This window comes from Eschscholzia californica, unplaced genomic scaffold (assembly GCF_041429995.1).
Source record: "Eschscholzia californica isolate CP2 unplaced genomic scaffold, dmEscCali1.0.p SCAF_4, whole genome shotgun sequence".
NCBI classification, from domain to species: Eukaryota; Viridiplantae; Streptophyta; class Magnoliopsida; order Ranunculales; family Papaveraceae; genus Eschscholzia; species Eschscholzia californica.
The window spans coordinates 24,841,395-24,860,270 of NW_028238461.1; the positions used below are offsets into that span (position 1 = coordinate 24,841,395).

The 18,876-nt window shown below is 35.7% G+C and overlaps 2 protein-coding genes across 4 annotated transcripts; both read right to left on the reverse strand.

Annotated features, from left to right (window-relative positions):
• Positions 1-3,184: 3,184 nt before the first annotated feature.
• On the reverse strand, positions 3,185-6,521 carry LOC147543829 (uncharacterized). Its single transcript, XM_086632873.1, has 6 exons — positions 6,067-6,521; positions 5,362-5,972; positions 4,817-5,100; positions 4,399-4,546; positions 3,830-3,895; positions 3,185-3,482 (listed from the first exon to the last, which is right to left on the reverse strand). Exons 2-6 carry the CDS (start codon positions 5,952-5,954, stop codon positions 3,449-3,451), a joined length of 1,125 nt encoding a protein of 374 aa, XP_086488999.1. The 5' UTR covers positions 5,955-5,972; positions 6,067-6,521; the 3' UTR covers positions 3,185-3,448.
• A 3,784-nt stretch (positions 6,522-10,305) lies between these two features.
• On the reverse strand, positions 10,306-14,186 carry CB5LP (cytochrome B5-like protein). 3 transcript variants are annotated; one of them, XR_015223224.1, is made up of 7 exons: positions 13,838-14,186; positions 13,644-13,757; positions 13,522-13,553; positions 11,687-11,764; positions 11,490-11,581; positions 10,529-10,667; positions 10,306-10,390 (listed from the first exon to the last, which is right to left on the reverse strand). XR_015223224.1 is itself a non-coding variant. In XM_086633406.1 (6 exons), exons 2-6 carry the CDS (start codon positions 13,720-13,722, stop codon positions 10,601-10,603), a joined length of 348 nt encoding a protein of 115 aa, XP_086489532.1. In that variant the 5' UTR covers positions 13,723-13,757; positions 13,838-14,186; the 3' UTR covers positions 10,410-10,600. The 3 variants fall into 3 exon arrangements, 2 of the variants coding, with proteins under 2 accessions (XP_086489532.1, XP_086489533.1); XM_086633406.1 differs by lacking the exon at positions 10,306-10,390 and having other exon boundaries at positions 10,410-10,667; XM_086633407.1 differs by lacking the exon at positions 10,306-10,390 and having other exon boundaries at positions 10,410-10,667; positions 13,644-13,761; positions 13,838-14,100.
• Positions 14,187-18,876: the final 4,690 nt, after the last annotated feature.

The following is an 18,876-nucleotide window of genomic DNA, read 5'->3' on the forward strand; positions in this document are numbered from 1 at the left end:
TAGGTTGGTCTTTTTACTGAAATTGAAATTTACATAATTGCCATCAGGGAGGTGAAGCCTAAAAAACTTTGATGAATCTTTTTTAACCAAAGTCATAATTTCTTAGGGAGTTTTGACCAAATTCCCCTTCCTATAAAAGGAAGTCAGGTCTGTCCTTGTTACTCTGATCAGAGAATATTATGAATCAAGTTTATTGTTAATCAAGTTTATCATTTATTATTAATCAAGTTTATCGTTTTATCGCTTTTATCTTTATTTCATCAGCTTTATTTCATTAGTTTAGTTTAATAACAATGGTGGATTCCATTACTTTTACGCTTCCGCAACAATCTACATCAGCTGGTATTCAGAGCTTTAAGAATCTGGGAACAGATAATTTTTTAAATACTACTCATCTTGAATGTTGGAATAATCTTCCGCGTTTAGGTTGGGATCCTTTTAGAGATGCACAACAACTCTATGTTGATCGAAAAGATCAAAACAAAATTAATGTCGATTCCAAAATTCCTATGTTTGATTATCAATATCATATAGATTTTTGGAATTCAACAGATGGAGGATTGGTTTATAAACCAAGAAGTCCATGACGAAGATAAGGTTTTTGTCATCGAACAACACTTGTCTAAAAGAGTCTATGAAAAGTTCAATGCAATGCAATGGAGACTCATTAATCAAGGGAAAAAATTCGTCGACGATTGGACTACATTGAAAAACATCTTTAGGTATGTTTTTCTTCCTTTAGATGAATATTTTTCATATGTGGAGACAAAGATTGAATCCAGTAGACAGTTCTCGAATGTTATTTCGGTCACCGTGTTCGATGGTATTGAAGAAGAAGTTCTTGACAAAAAGAATAAAATTTTCTCAATGACGGAGGAAAAAGAAGAACAAAGTGAATTATCCTCTTTTAGCTTGAAAAGGTCAGTTCATTTTAGTTTAGATTTGATTAAGCCATATTCGAGTTTGGTTTATAAGCAACACGAATATGAACGTGGGAAGATTGTTCAAGTGAAGAAATTCAAGGTTGATTTTTCCATAAAGTATAATGTGGTGTTTGTGGTCTTCTTCATCAAATTAAAAGATGGCGGGAGATGTTGCAATTTGTTGGAAGTTTCTTTCCTACATTTATTTTTGCAAGATTCTTTGCACTATGAGATTGAAGCTTGTGATTTCGTCCAAGTGGGTGTCCTTCAACCCCAATGCACTGTTCGCTCGAAGTGGGAATTAAGGATTGCATTGTTGAGTCTCACTTGAGGGCAAGTTCGTTCTCGGTCGGGGAGTATGATGGAGACCATCAAGATGGGCCTCACGGCCGAACTAGTTAGAGGGCCTCATGGCCGAGCCCATTAGGGTTAGAGTTTAGGAGTTTCCATGTTTTAGTATTTCTTACTAAGTCTAGGTTTAGAAGTTTCTATGTTTGAGTATCTTTGATATTTAGGAATTCTAATTTGAGTCTATCTAGAAGTTTATAAATTCCTATAAAAGGAAGTCAGATCTGTCCTTGTTACTCTGATCAGAGAATATTATGAATCAAGTCTATTGTTAATCAAGTTTATCGTTTATTATTAATCAAGTTTATCGTTTTATCGCTTTTATCTTTATTTCATCAGCTTTATTTCATTAGTTTAGTTTAATAACAATGGTGGATTCCATTACTTTTACGCTTCCGCAACAATCTACATCACCCTTTGTGCTCCTACAGACATTTCAGTTGAGGCATTGAAGTTTGGGTTTGCTATTCCTCAACATGCATCCACATCTTCTTCTCATGTTATTCTGGTCCATTGGACTCCACCGGTGTTTCGTTTGGTTAAACTTAAATAATTCCTCCTCTGTGGCAGGCGGTGTAGTTATAGGGGGTGTGGGTTGTGATCATCTGTAACACCCCTATTTTTTTTAGATATCAAATTGGGTGGAAATAACAAAACTTTAGGTCAGTTTTGTTTGAATGAAATACTAGTGGGTTTAAAAACCCTAATCCTCTTCACTTTTGAATAAAACATATAGAAAAGAGATATGGTGCAGCCGCTCCTTAGTGAATGAAAGATGAACAAAGAAGAAAAGAGATAGAGATAGAGTTTTGTAGAGAGATAACAATACATGATTGTGGTCTTAAAGGCGTCTGAGGCGAAAAGAGGTAGATTTACTATCTCCTAATTCTTTTGTAGGCTCTTTCAATTTAGTCCAAGATAGGTTTAGTATTGTTAATCACATAATTTCTATAAAGAAATTAAATAGTTTAGATATTAGTTTTATCTAGAATTCCATAAAACATATATAGAGGACAACATTTCGGTCTAGATTAAAACTGAATCTGGTATTGATAGATGATGCATCTCGATGTAATTCATACATGGTTGGAAAGGTCCGTTGTCTACTTTCTAGCAGTTGAAACGGTGCATTAATCGGAGTTCCGAGTGAGGAGTTATAATAATTTTCGTACAAGATGTCAGAACAGTCCCTAGTATTTCGGTCTAGATTAAAATTGAATCTGGTATTGATAGATGATGAATCTTGGTGTGTTTCTTATATGGTTGGAAATGTCTGTTCGTATACTTTCTAGTAGTTCAAACGGTGTATTAATCGAAGTTCCGAGTTAGGAGTTATAATAGTTTTTGTACAAAGTGTCAGAACAGTCCCTACTGTATTTCAGTCTAGATTAGAATTAAACCTGGTATTGATAGGTGATGAATTTGCATTTAGTCTTAAAGTTTTGGTACTTCTCCGACTTGGTCGAAACTGACTCGATGTATATTGTACAGTTGATACATGGGCATGCAGTCTTTTGCTCCATGCAGTTTTGTTATTTTTTTCGTTGTCGTCAATCTCCCATGTTCTTGCTAATCGTGGATCCTGGAGACTGTTGGAGGGTGAGTGGGTGTCTACACCACCACAATGTATCTGTATGCTCTTTTATGTGTATGTAAGGCTTGCTTAGTTTGTCAATATAATGTTTCATTTACCGAAATGCGTGGAGTTAAACTTCAATATGGAATTTTGAGTCATGTTAGATGCATTTTGAGTCATGTCACGTCTAACATGTCTTCTGTGAGGTCAATCAAACAGTTGATTTTCTTTCGAAATACAAAACAAACGGTAGTAGGATAGAATGGCAGGCTAGAAACCTTACACGAGTTACCAGAGATAACTCCAAAATATTAATAGTTAGTTCTGTTATATATGCTTTTGCAAAAATCCTGCACTCATATATAATATATTCGTTCGATTTCTTTCTACAAAAACCCATTGATTATACAAGCTCACCAATCCCCCTCCATGAAAAGAAAGAATAAGAACTGGGTGTTAAAGCTGTTTTTTTATAAGCCACAAATCTTCAATAAAAACAGAAAAGGTAAGAAGAAGCAAATTCCAAATCCAAAACTCAGATGTTATCCATCAACAAAAGCCAAATCCAGTTTCTTTCTCTCCTCTTCATTTAACTTCACCCTCAACTTGTCTCTTTCCTTGCTCGCTGTTTCCAACTGAATATGAACCCAACATATAAAAAGTAAGAAAAAGCTTCAAATGTAAAGCAACAAAAACTATTGGTACAACATGACTAGAACATTTTGTGGGTGTGGTCCATGATCCTTAGTTCCCAACCAAGTGGTCTTGAGCCTATCTAACCGAAAAGCGAGGCCAAGAGCTAATGCTTTCCGTCACACTAATAAAGTAACCACACCCCCTCCCACAACCGATGTGGGACTAAACACCAACTCATTGAAACAAAAAGATTCTAGTTTGGAACAAAAGTAAGTTCATTGTATCAATAGAATCATTGGTAAGGCAAAAAAGAATCGAAATTATTGAGAATTTTAAATAAACTTACGATGTAAAAGCTGAAAGTTCAGAGCTTTTCAACACACGAAGCCTTTTTACCGTCGAAGTAAACATCCTGCAGAACATTCAATATCAGATCTACCCTAATAAACTTAAGAGATTTTTTTTTTACGTGATCATTGGTCTATCTAGTCTTGTTATTATAATATCATTCATGCAGTTTGCAGTTTATGCGTGGAACTTTAGAATTATGAAACAAACCCACTTTCTTTCGGCTACTAGGTGTGTTAAATTAAATAATTCGAATACTTAATGTAATGGAGTTAGTGGGAGTGAGTAAGAAAATATTATACTTTATACACTATTGAGTTTTTTTTAGCATGCTTTGTCTCCAAATTGGTTGTATGAAATGATTAAGGAAACAAAAGAACAAATAAACAAATCCGAAACGAATTTAATAATAGGATTAACAAGTTAGGAATCTCGATCGGCGAAAAGAAATTAAACTAGGCCACTTATCAACTATAATGGTCGTATTATTTTATAAGGTTCAAATTGAGTTCCTTCAATAAATATGGATCATAAAAAAACAAAGATTATGTTGAGGAAGATGCTTACTTCCATGGAACATCCCCAACTAACATCCTGTCGCCTTCGTTATCCTCGTAAACAAGAGTATATTCTCCAGTTCCGTCTAATAAACCCGTTATCGCCTTTACATCCTCAAGATGAGGACAACTTAGATCAGCAGAAGAATCTCTTTGAGCTACCCAATAACAAACACAAAGATTTATCAAATACGACAACCATATTAACATCCTGACTACTTTCGAAACAAAACAACATGAGAGAAGAAAACCCATGAACAAAATTACTCCTATGGTCTAACTAAGTGATTATCACATATTAATAGATGCATAAATGATTTCTCTATCTCTATCTCTCCCTTTGATTCTAGATATAGAAAATTCGACTAGTAAATTCTGTCTTAAACATGTAAAACGATTTGAGTCAATAAAAAGGGAAGATATGTAACCTGCAAGAAGACCTCTGAAGAGTTCATCCACAGCAGAGGAAAGTTTTTCATAGCTATCATAAGCACTCAAATCTACTTTTCTTCCAATTGGAACTCCATCCATGTTGATCTTTACAAACAAACCTTTTTGACAACTTTCAGATTTTGTAGTGATATTGTTTTCTTTTGTTGAAGGACCTCTATTTTGTGATTGATCAGAACCTGGTTTTATAGAACTACCGCTTGCAAGATTCTTTCTAAATGATCTAACTGGAGGCCATCCCACAACAGCAGCAGGAGCTGTTCTGTTTTGAGAAAAAAAAAACATACAAATCCACTCTATAGGGTTAGAAAACAACCAAGATCACCATGACAAGTTTCTATATATCTCACCCTTTAGCACAACAAAAAGGAAAGTTATCATACCCCAAAGTGCTAATAAATGTCAAATGTTTCAAAATAATAGGTAATAAATGAAAAACCTAACTAACCAACATGAATCACAATATATAAAAATAACATGGGTAGAGATCATTTATGAAGAAAAATGAAAGAAAGCTGAATACCTTTTTTGGGAGGTGTTATGAACAGATGCTGCATTAGTTGCAGGACTAGTGGGAGAAGCTTGAGAAGACACCTTCTTCTCTGGTTTCTGCAACTCTAGTACTCTTTTGTTAACAATCTGAGTTGAATCTTTTGTTAAAACAGGCAAGTTTTGTGGGTTTGATGGGAACCCAAGTTTTGGTGATTGTGGAGATGAAGAACAAGACCATGGAGATGAGAAAATAGTACTACTACCAATTGGTTTTTCAAAGGATGAAAGTTTCTGGTTTTGATGTTGGTTTTGGTTTTGGTTTTCATTTTCTTCCTTACCCATAGTATTTTGAAATCCTCTCTTTGTACTGTGATTTTTGGAACCCATGGGAGAAAAACATCCAACTGAGATAGAAGAATCATTACCTATTTCTTTATTGTTATTTTTGTTCATGAACCAGTCTTCTTCTCCTGGTGGCCCTAGTTTTAGTTCAAGTTTTCTCTCATCTCCTTCCCCAAAATCTCTTCCTTCACCACTATTCATAACCCAATCTGTTTTGTTGGGTATTAAATCAAGCAAATGATGATGGATCTCTCCAGTTCTTGAACCTCCTGATGATTCCATTAAGTTAAATAATCTTAACTGCAAAACAAGAAAACATAAACACAAAAAATGATTTAAAAGTATGAACAAAACAAAAGAGATAAACAAGGGAGAGAAAACCCAGATTTCATACCTCAAAGAAAGCTCAAAATCGTCCAAACCCAACACCTAAAATCCTTAAAATGACTTGTTTTCACCTAAATCTCAAATACCCAGATAGAAAAAACCCAACTCAGTCCCAAATACAGAGAGAAGGAGAGAGAGAGAGAGAAAGAGTTGGTCTAGCAGTTTCTTTCACAAACAAGTAAAGTTTTTGGAGTCTCTCACAATTTGAGGTTGTGATTCAAAACTAAGGGTTGAGGTTGATGAAAAGATGTTAAAAAAGGATGGAAACCCAGAGAGATTCCTTTACTCCAAACCAACAGATATAGAATAAGAACCCCTGTTCACGCAACAAGTTTCTGTTTGCAACAAAATGTGTTGTTTCTTCTTCTGTTCTCAGAGGAAGCGTGAATGCTCTATCATACTCCTTATAGTATTATTGCCAAAGTAAACACCAAAAATTACCAAACTTTAAAGACTTAAAATAACCAGTTAAAGTTTAAAGAAGACTTTTAATCTGATTCAGTAAAATGAAGCAGGGGCGGGTCTATAGACGCCCTTTTTTTACTCTTCCCCATCTCCTTCACTCTTAGGGCAAATCCAATGTGGGACTCGGGCTCCCAATTTAGAGAGCCCCTGAATTTTGAAAGGCCCGGGATTTTGTCTCAATTCAACGTCAGGCTCTCAACAGAAGCTCCCAAATAATGTACGTGCGCGAAGTACGTGTGCAAAAGTTTGATTTTAGATTTCGACTATAAATAAAAATGTGATTCTATAAAATAAGATTACAAATTAGCTCAAACATTTTAAGAAAGATTAAAAAAAATTAAATTTAAGTTTTTGGATCCTCTAAAAAGAGGATCCGCCCCCATTTGTTACCCTTGGGAAACCCCCAACGGTAACAATTGGGGTTGGGAGCCCGAAGTCTGGGGCTTCCAGCCCCACTAGAAGCCCAGACCCGGGGCTCCCGGGTTGGGCGCCTTTGTATGGAGGCTGGGCTCTCAAAATTCAAATTTTGAGAGCCCAGCCTCCATACACTGGATTTGCCCTTAGCTTTACAGATTAGGGTAGTTCGAAGACACTCGGACTGGACCTAATCTGTGTTGGACTTAAAGTCTTAAATAATATAGGCTCTAGTCAGTCCAAGGGCCCTCCGATTGACCTAATCCGTGGGCCTCGAACTCCTCCGTTTGTGATCCACTGGGAATGCCAAGAGAAGGGTGGTGTAAGAGTAAAAGGACAAGAAGAGTTTAGAAGAAGTACCCTTGAAGGAGATACATTTTTAGGGAGAGAAAGTTAACCAAAACTTTAATCAAGTTGGTATTTTTTTTTACTTCACTTTTCTACATTGGTTGGTCTAAATGTAGAGAATGAAAGAGACATGTACTGTGTGTTAGCAGTGATAGCTGTATTTTCTTTGAAAATTACAGAAACACCTCATTACTCTGAAAAGGTTATAAATGAATATCCCTAGAGTACCATGTAGTCTGTACATGTGGATAGATAGCCCTGAAGAAAAATGTAGGTCTCATACTCCTCCTTGTCTCATTGTCTCCCCTGAGCATAAACATACATTCATCACATTGTGAACAGACTAAACAGTTTCTAAATACTTCTTGATAACGTATTTTACCATAGTAGCCTCATACATTCATCACTTACACCTCCTTTACATCATCTTCTTCATTAGCTCTAGGTAGGGGTGGGAATTTTGCCCATAAGCCCGAACCCGCCCACAGGCATCCGAGCCCAACGAGGACCATGGACGCCCGCGCCCGTCTCGGGCACAACCCGCCCAGCCCGCCAAATTTTGGTGGGCGGGCATGGGTTAAAACCTCTACTCGCGCACCCGCCCATGCCCGCACCCACTTAAGCTCACCCAATGATAACCAACCAAATAACATTAACTTTATGGGTTGATGAAGCCCAACCGTCCATGTTGCTAGGCTTAGTTGAGATGGTAAACAACATGTTTAAGGGCAATCACACGAACCCAATGCATTTCCAGTGGCCCAAGAGAATTCCTAGTTGAATACTGAAGTAGTCTTTGGCTTTGAGGGAACAAAGAGTGGGATAAGTTTGATTATATCTCATGATAATTCTTCATTAGTTTTCAATGTGAGATTAAATTCCTAAAAGGAACAATACAAATAATGTCTAGTTTTAATCTCACATTGTCTCTTTAGAATCAGGAAAGGTGTTTGGAGATTATATAAAAGGAGTGGAAAAAGTGAATTTTTTCAAGTCATGAGATTGCCCGCTACCCGCCCGCCCATACCCGAATTACCCGAGCTTCTTAATGGGCTTGGGCGGGTAATGGACAAGGCAAATTTCAAAATTACCCGCCCGATTAACCCGCTTACCCTAATAGCCATTGAAGTTTTGTGTCCGACCCGCCCAGCCCGATGCTTCAAGTGCCCATGGGCGTCCATACCCGCCCAATTCCCACGCCTAGCTCTAGGCTTCATTCTAACATGCCCCCTCAAATTTTGGGGCAAGAAGGCACGACAGCTAACTCATAAAGAGAAATTGACCTTTGAGAGCCCTTTGGTAAGTAAATCAGCAGGCGACTGGTAGGTGGTGTTAATATGTGGAAGTTGTATGGTATTCGAAGTCACTAAGTTCCTGACAAAATGATAATAGACCTTAATATGCTTTGTTATAGCATGAAAGACATGATTAAAGACAATACTCTGACCGCCCAAATTATCACGTTAGAGAGTGAAGCACCCAGATAATAATGAATTTCCCAATTCAAAAAATAAGTACGAAATCCATAACAATTCAGATGCAGCAACTGAAAGAGCTTTGTGTTCAACCTATGTGGAAGATCTTGCAACAGTAGAGTGCTTCTTAGAGCACCATGATATTAAGGAGCTACCCAAAAATACATTATAGTCACTGGTTGACCGATCTGTATCAGGGCAACATGCCCAATCTGAATTTAAATAGGCACACAGGCTAGTTATATCATCTGGGGATAGCAAAAGACCATCCGAAAAATAGTAGTGTATTTCCAACCTATGTATTATGTATTTTCTTTTTTTCCTTCTATTTTGTTGTGGTGTATAAGGACATGAACTTCTAAACAGATGCCATATTTATTTGAGAAGTCTTAAAGGACCCGCTTGGCCAATTCAGGAGCCCCATCGTTCTGAATTTTTTTTGTGGGTGGGGGACTCAATTTATACCTTGAAATAGCAGTGTATTTCAAACCTCTATAATATGTATTTTCTTCTTCTTAAATCCCTATTGAGGAAGAATTGTTGAACCTTTTGTGGAAAATAGACTTTTAATTATATTTATAGAGAAGCACACATTAAATAATATATTAAATCCTTTTTGCATTGTTCGAATGTGTATATGATTCTTTTAGATATATCCGATTAATATCTCAAATCTGAACGAATATATTAAATCCTTTTTGCATTGTTCGAATGTGTATATGATTCTTTTAGATATATCCGATTAACATCTCAAATCTGAACGAATGTCTTTATTTACTACTTGTACTAGTACCCCAAAAGATATCCACACACCAGTATATATTGTCATAAACACGAATCAGTAATTTATTACGACTATTGCATTGTTCGAATGTGTATATGATTCTTTTAGATATATCCGATTAACATCTCAAATCTGAACTAATGTCTTTATTTACTACTTGTACTAGTACCCCAAAAGATATCCACACACCAGTATACACGAATCAGTAATTTATTACGACTAGGCTAATTAAACAATGACCCACTACCCTTCCTTCAGTAATATTTCTGAATACACAAAACCCAATATTAAGTAAGCCATCAAAATATTGATCCAATCTTGTTCATTGTTATCTCAAATTGTCGAGTTATCATATACTAATGAGAGATCCTTGTCACCAACTTGCAAACATTGTTGGGTGGTGACTTAGCTGAGTGCGCAAAGAAAAAAGTTGTTTTTGTCTGAGCTTGGAAGTCAATAATTTCGGCAGTGAAGTGTTAAAGAAGAAAAGGTATTTGCAAAAAGCAAGCTTGTGTTAGCTCGTTTAGATGAATAAATTTGTTCACATGTCATAAATTTGATGTCCAAGCCCTAATCATATTGAATATTGTTAAATTCGTAGTCATCCAAACCATTCTCATGTGGGACTATACTCACACCCCCTCGTGTATACCTACCAACTTCACGACTTAAGCACGTCGGTACCTGCTAAGATTCGACCCATCAACGAGAAGGTTGGGTTTAAGTTTTAAATCTTACTTTGTTTCATGCTAAGCATCAATGGCAGAATGGTTACCATGGTTGCACCAACTCCCTTGGAGAAGCAATGGACTCCTCAAAGCTCTTACTGAGTTACAAAATGACTTCTGCAATCAAAGCCATTGAGACTGAAACATTCCTCAGACTGATGAAATTACTACTGAAAGTTCAAATAGTGATGAAACTTCATCAAGAATCAATTACAAACTCTGAAAAATGTAATCGGGGAGAATGGTAAATCATACAAGCAAGACACCCATGACTTCGACAATAGATTTCTTCTTGCTAAGTATAAGAACCTGGACGGGCTCGATATTTTACTGCTGCAAATCTCCAACGTAGAAATCATCGATCATGTCAAAAACCCTGGTACCATGCTGCGGCCTACAACACAAACACTTAGTAAAGCTTTGAACAATCTGGTTCAATTACTGAGGTGGTGTTTGGTTTTTTCACTAAAGCGATATTTTTTATAGTCTGAAATCTGAGTTAAACTTGGGTTGTTTTGCATCACTTTATAATTCTAATGGAGTTAGATATTTAAACAAGTCTTTGTACGCAATACTGTTCAGCTATAAAAACAAGTCTGATTTTACTAAAGAAGTAAATGCATATAAGAACTCAAATTATACTAGTAAATTACACATAAATTAAACTCAGATTCAGAATTAGACCTTCCAAAAAACAAACAGCACCTACATCAGAAATGAAATCTGACTCGAGATACGATTGGTTCAAATCGGATATCAGAATGTTTGTTTTTGCCTGACTCAATGATGTATGACTCGTCTGAATGGTGGACTCGGGCTTATGTAAGTTCACTTGAGCCAAGACTTAAAATAACTCTGAAGTAAGAGGTGTTGTCTGAAATAACTTGAAACGACTATTGTGCTCTTGAGTAGACAAATCAGATCCAAGCAATGAGAAAAAAAATACCACCTTATGCAAAAGACACCATTCAGTTACAATATCATGAGAACTTTATATTGCACCCATGTTTTCTGATACCTACATAGCTAGACCAGAATATAAAGCTAGTAGTCAAGCTAGAAGCCTAGAAGGTAGGTAGAACACATGATCTGAAAATGAAGTATTTTCTTGTATGCTTAAGACTTCAAATTTGCCTTGCAATAAAGCAAGATTTCATTGAAACGATCAATACCTACGGAAATCATTTTTAAAGGATGTAAATCAAAGATTGCCTACCCAAAAAATCCTTCAGTAGAGTCGCCCCCAGCATGTACAAGGATGGCATCACCTCCCGGGTGTTCCTCTACATATGGAGTAACATCGAACACCTACAAGGAAACCAAAAAAATAAAAGCAATAGTTATGTCATCTGACCCCACACATGAAGATAGGCAGAATTCAGATTTATACTGAATAGGAGAATTTCATTATACCTTGTCTTTGATGATAATCCAACAATCGGTCCTCTTGTTGTGCAAAGAGATTTCAGCTCTGGTGTATAGTTTGGATTCCTAGATGTTAGTCATGTACAAAAGAAAGGTCACAACATCAGATTTGGAAATCAAGAATTTCACGCTAAGTTTATAGGAGAGCCTCAGAAAAATTGTACGTTTACAATGCAAGTCATGTTAATGTTTGTGAAAATCGAAACACCATGAGAGAAAGTAACAAAGCTTTCTTGGATTACACCTGCCTTTCCACTTGACTTATAATGATTTGTGACCAAAGAAACAGACGGGGAACGGTATCTATTAAGACTTGGATTGGAAGCAAATAGAAGATAAAGGAATAAGTGGGTCAACATTTGCCCGGTAAGCCAATCACTCTTCCTTCTTAACTGTTTATGCAAGACAGCAACATTATACCTTACATTTTTTATGTGCCTTCTTTGGAAAATCTGGAATGATAAATGAGCAGCCATATTGCAAGGAGCTCTGATTAGTGAGCAAAAATCTAGGAATCAATTATATATCACATTGATTATTTTGTCTCAGAGACTTCTCTTAGGACCCATTTTAAGAAAATGAATTCATTAAGTCCAAATTCTTTAAAAATGAATAAACAGGCCTATATAAAAAGAATGCAAAAAGTATTCCTTTAAATAAATCACCTTCAACAAGAAAGTGAACAAGTTACTAACAATTAAGATAAATTAATTCGAAGGAAGAGCAGCTAATGCGAATCCCTTCTTTATTTACAAGATACAATAGTAACGAAGTGGACAGCTTCATGTATCATAAACCAAAACATCAAAGAATTGTATATGGGGGTAAAATCTAGAAAAAAAGCAGATCATTGTAACTGTATTTGGGCATTTATCCTTCATCAGCTGAAAAAATATCCTGATTTTGGTTATCAAATGAACAAAAATGACAATATATCCAACAAAAATGCATTTTGACGTGATGTGAAATCTATTCCATCTCGTATGTCCATAAAACCAATCAGTCCAGTAAAGGTGTGTCACATTTCCCGGGTCATTAACAACTCCATCAATTCTTCAGCATTATGAAAGAATCCTTGCTGCGCAGAAAGTTCTATAAACTCTAAAGCTATCAAGGACTCGGTCAAACTACTATTACTAGTCTAATAAACTCCTTCGAACCTATATTCTTCACTCGGGTAATTATAACTGTATAAAAATAGCAACTTTCTAAAAGGTAGAAGTTAGATTGTTTTTCCATACTCAAAAAGAGCCTAGGGGAATAAAACTGCTTAGAGTATCATTCAAAATCCATCTTTTCTCTCTTCTTATTTCGTTGTCTATTCTCATGGCTCGTTTTGTTCAAAGGTGCTCTAGGCCTACAACTTTCTGAGGTATTATAATTTTTAATTTTTTTTTACTGAAGTTCCTTCTTGTCCACGTCGTTGATATCTTTTTGGGTATTACTATTTATCTGAAACTACGAACATCTACTAGGAACCCAAATTTATGAATTCTCGCCCACATAGCCTTACTACTTCCATATCCAAAACCTTTTTCCATTTTTCCACTACATTTTACACCTAAACCATTCACAATTTTAACGACAGTAGAGCTAGACTAACCCCTCTACTTGACCCTTTTGGTTATCCTACAATTGCATTCACTATCTAGAGATTTCAAGATGTGCATCTCCATGAAATGTTGGTAATGAATGGTAAGGTAAGGTAAGAATAATTGTTTGTCAACATTAACAGACAAAGTAAAACAACCCACAAAATTAAATCAGACCACATTGTGATGCAAAATTGAAAAGATCAAGATTGTTAAAAAAAAAAAATTTACCTTAGTATTTGACTTAGCAACTTCAGCTTTACCTGTACCAAATTAGGTTAAAGTGAATCAAACATCTGGGTTGTACTAGATTACTGATCTAATTAATATACAGAAAGTATGAATAGTATTACCAGGTTTACGAGTTCTTGAGATCAAAAGAAAAGCTCCCAATAAGACACCCAAAAACAATGTTGCTATGATTATCATCATCTCTTAAAAATGGAGCTCTTTGATCTGAGTACTATCTTCCTTCAGCAAATTCAAAAAGTAATGAGCATTTTGAGGTTCTATGAAACTTAAACGTTAAGTGGAGAAGAAAGTTTACCTAAAGAACATAGATCGAAATGTTAGGGGTCTAACAAATCTGTGGTTTAGAAGAAAATGCCTTGAATTTTCGATCGGAGTGAAAGAATTAAGGTGGAATACAAGAAGAAACCCTAATAGTGCCTCCTCAATTAGGAATAAGGGGGATATATAGTAAAGAGCATCTCCAAAGCAAAACTCAAAAAAGAGAAGTCCTCTCCATCAGTTTCAATCGAGTTTGTCTTATCTATGCTGGAAAATATAGATCCATCAACTTTTGTATGTATTAGTGCTACGGGTCCAGCTAAAGCTACTTGATGAAATTGTTAGGTCCATGTTTCGGGGAAATAAAGATATTTTTCGGAGAAGACGGTTTTGGGTGGAAACAAATGTTTTTTATTTCCTCCAAATAATACCCACTTCTTATGTTTTGATTTTCTTCTTCCACCATCTTCCTTGTCACCAACATCAACTCCGACGGTCATTATTTTCGGCGACAACAACTCCGGTCATCTATCTCCCTCTCTCTCTTCATCCCTCTCTTTTATCTTCTCTCTCTTTGTTATCTCTCTCTCTCTATTTTCTCTCTCTTTCCTTTTTTTTTCATAGTACCGGCAAAGGGGAGTCTGTTCGCCGGAACCCTCGTCTGGTAGAACCAGTCGAAGCTCGTCTGGATCTAGACTCCAGATCCAGACAAAGGATACCCGGCGAAGGGACCATTCCCTTCGTCGGAACTTAGAGAGAGAGATACAGAGATGAGGGAGAGAAGAATGAGAGACTGAGAAGAGAGAGAGAGAAAGACTGAGAAGAGAGAGTGAAGAGAGAGAGAGACTGAGAAGAGAGAGATAGAGAGAGGAGAGAGACAGAGTCGGCCAGCAGTGGTCGGAGAGAGAGGGTCGCCCGGAGAAGAGAGATAAGGTGCGTTTGGTTTGAGGTTTTTTTGTTTTCAACCGTCTCTCCCGGAAACTTTTCTACTTTCCCAAACCGGTGGCCAATTGTTATTGGCATCGAGTGACGATTCACACCGGTACAAATTGGAAGAGGCGCCCAAGGGCCCTCCCCCCTTTGACCATCATTTTTTCTCCTTCTTCTTCTTTGTGTATTTCTATCATCATAAATACACGAATAGTTGGAGATAGATAGAATTTTGTTTTGGAGAGAGAGAAAGAGAGTAAAATCATCATGGAAAGAACTTTGATTCCAAACTCTCATTCTCTTCTCGAAATCTAAGATTTCAAAACCACCATTAAAATACCATGAGACTCATCGCGGACTCGCTAGTCTGATGTCTTGCTTTGGCTCTTGGATTGGTCAATTCGTGTGTTTTATGTTGGAAATTAAAAGTGTTTAATTTCCGAATAATAAAGGAAACTATAACTTGCACAAACAAAGAAGAATGAAGAAGATATTTAACTGAATTGAATTACTTGACTTGATTTGATTAAATTAACTACAAAGACTGGTCTATTTATAGATCCAAATTCTACCCACTAACTATGACCACTATTGACATGGTCCCACTAACTCATCCATTAATCCCACTAACTAGTACATTAACTCTACTAAAATTAACTCTCTACTCTCTTAACTAATAAAATTAATCTACTCAATAAAGTTGAGTTTAAATAAATTTAACACCCTCCCTTAAACTCAAACGGCACAACGTCCATCATAATTTTGAACTTGAAAGGTTAATGGACTTTCAATGGCTTAATAAAATATTAGCCATTTGTTCTTTAATTTTGAACTTCATATCAATCTGATTTTTTATCGTACTCTTTTCACAACTAATTTGTCTACTAGACCATCATCTAGTTTGTACTTGGTTTTGAAAAACCATTTCAACCCAAATGTCTTCTTTTCTGCAGAAAGAGAATTTAACTCCCCAGTATCACTTTTTTCAATTGAATGAATTTCATCATAGCTGAAATCCACCCCACATTTTCTACTGCTTCTTCAAAAGTGATAGGATCACAATCTACAAAAAATGCAAAACTTGCAAAATCTTCGTCAGAATCATCATTATCATTGCTTAAAACGCATCAACCCCTAACGACATAACTTGAATACAAGTTTAATTGACACATAATTCTGGATTTGAATTATTATGAATATTCAGAGAAATAGGTGTAATCTCAATTACTTGAGATTCTGAGGCTACTGTCTCATTATCAATATCAATTTTTATTTGATGACCTTCTTTAACAGAATAGTCTCAAACTCCATCTTCATCAGTTTCTACCGAATAATTATCTAAATCTTCATCCGAACCTTCATCTGAATCTTCATTCATTTTGCAAGCTAATAAAAGAGTTTCTCCCTCTTTTACATCATCTTCAGCAAAGTTAGCATACTCTAAATATTTCTTGAAAACTCTACACTCTGACTTATAATGACGTAATTTTTTGCAACGAAAACATCTAACTTTAGATTTGTCATACCTTTTATTTTTTTTGGGTTCTTTACCATGGCTTTCTTCACCTTTGTCGGCAGGTGTTTCACCACTAGAACCACCTTTTCCAAAAAAAGTCACTTTGCTTTGAAAAACTTGTTCTATAGGCCCTGCAGCAGCTCTCTGGTTCATCCAATGTTTATGAGACCATAATGAACTCATCAAACCTTCAACTGACATAGTTGAGAGGCCATTTCCTTCCTCAATTGCAGCGACAACATAGTCAAAACGACCTGTCAATGATCTCATGATTTTTTTAATAACACGTAGATCAGTTAACTGTCCACCATTAACCCGCAATTGATTAACAATAGATTGAACTCTAGAAAAATAATCAGAAATATTTTCAGAGTTATTATATTCGGAGATTCAAATTCACCTCGTAAAGTCTGCAACCTTACATTTTTTACCTTCTCATCGCGCTTGTAGGATCTTTGCAACAAATCCCACACTTCTTTAGCTGTTTCAGTTCTTGAGATTTTCTCGAAGACAATCTCATCAACAGTTTGATAGAGAAAGAACAATGCCTTCTTATCCTACTTATATTCTCTCTCAAACTATCTTTTTAGATCTGAGAGAGAGCTTCACTAGCTACCAGATCAACTGGTTCTTCATACCCAAATTCGACAACCTCTCAAATTTCCTGGAAGCCAAATAATGCTTTCATTTGGATACACCATTAATTAAAAAAATTCTCAATAAATCGCGAAAGTTGAGGTTGGATTGACCCGTTCATTTTGCAATTCAGTTAGTAATCACAAAATATTCCTAGCTCGGATACCAAATGTTAGAAATTAAAAGTGTTTAATTTTCGAATGATAAAGGAAACTATAACTTGCACAAACAAAGAAGAATGAAGAAGATATTTAACTGAATTGAATTACTTGACTTGATTTGATTAAATTAACTACAAAGACTGGTCTATTTATAGAACCAAATTCTACCCACTAACTATGACCACTACTTACATGATCCCACTAACTCATCCATTAATCCCTCTAACTAGTACATTAACTCCACCAAAATTAACTCTCTAATTACTTAACTAATAAAATTAATCTACTCAATAAAATTGAGTTTAAATAAATTTAACATTTTATACCCGAGTGCCAATAGGTATTTGGGTCAAATGAGATTGACTATGGTCAATCTCTTCTCCCGGCAAATAACAATTTGGTCAGGGCCTTTAGCCAGACCTCAATGCTTTTTTTTTTTTTTTTTTTTTTTGTTGAGGTGCCAGACCTCAATGCTAATCTCTAAAGTTGTTTTGTTTATTTACGTGGCATTATAATTTTTATAACGATATATATAGTTACTTTTTTAAACGAGAATTTGACCAAAACTCCCTAAGAAATTATGACTTTGCTTAATAAAGATTCATCGAACTTTTCTAGGCTCCACCTTCCTATGGCAATTACGTAATTTTTTATTTCAGTGAAAGACCAACTTAACCCTGGTCTAAGAAATTAAATTTTATTAAACAAAAATCAAGAAATGACACTTTTTCTCTCTCTAAACCCACGATTCCCTCTTTCTCTCACTGAAACCACCGACAATTCAATCATTTTCTCTCTTACGATTTTAATCCTTTCTCTCATGTAAGATCAGTAACATTAGATGGTTTAGCATTTTCTTCTTTTGATTTTACCATTTTGATTTTAGCTAAGGTTTATCATAACTTCCTGATTTATTAGAAATTGGGTTTCTTGTTCTTAGTTTGTTCATTAGTTACTGTTAATGTGGATGTTTTGCTCATTAACTACGGTTAATGTGAATGTTTTGTTCATAGATGATTTTCAGTAACAATTTCTGACCTAAATACAACATTTTAGCTATTGTTCGTAGATTTTTTTTCTATTCAACATCAATGTTTAGTGGCTTAGTACTCCGAATGCGCATGAGAGAAACTTCAAAAGAACCAATAGAGCGGTGGACCGGAAAGAACTCTGTCACCTGAGAGAAGAAGTTGTCTTTCGATTAAGGTGACAATGCGATTAAGTAATGAGAAAGGAAAACAAGATGAAAATCATTTAGTCTCTTTAGGGATCATAGCACTTAGCTAGATACAATTGAATCGAATGTGACAAGGACGATTTTCGAACAATTTCTGGGAAGTCACTTTCCGATATTACCAAGACCGGGTAGAACAATGACGCAAATATGTCATCCCTTTCTTTTTTTCTTTTTTCCTTTAAGAACCATTTCCTCTCTTTTATACATTGGCAAAGACTCCAGATCTGATAAAATATAAAGAACTGTAGATTTGGAATTATTGTAAGATGATATCAGAAAACCTGACAAAAGAGTTGTTTAAGGAGCTACTACTATGGAAATATGTCATCTTTAGGGGATTATTTTGGGGAGTTGGTTATCTATACGGGGCCGCAAAAAATATGATACCTCAGTCAAAATTTGAAATTTCATCGGACTCGTCAAATAGAGAACAACTTCATCACAGTTAAAGATGATTTATGTCCCCTACAGCGTAGAATAATTAGTATGTAAATTGCTTCAAGATGATCGATCCCGGAGTAAAAGAGACACAAATACAGCAATATTTTAAAGACCTAGAAAGTGATAACTTAAAAAGAACAAAGAGACTAACATCA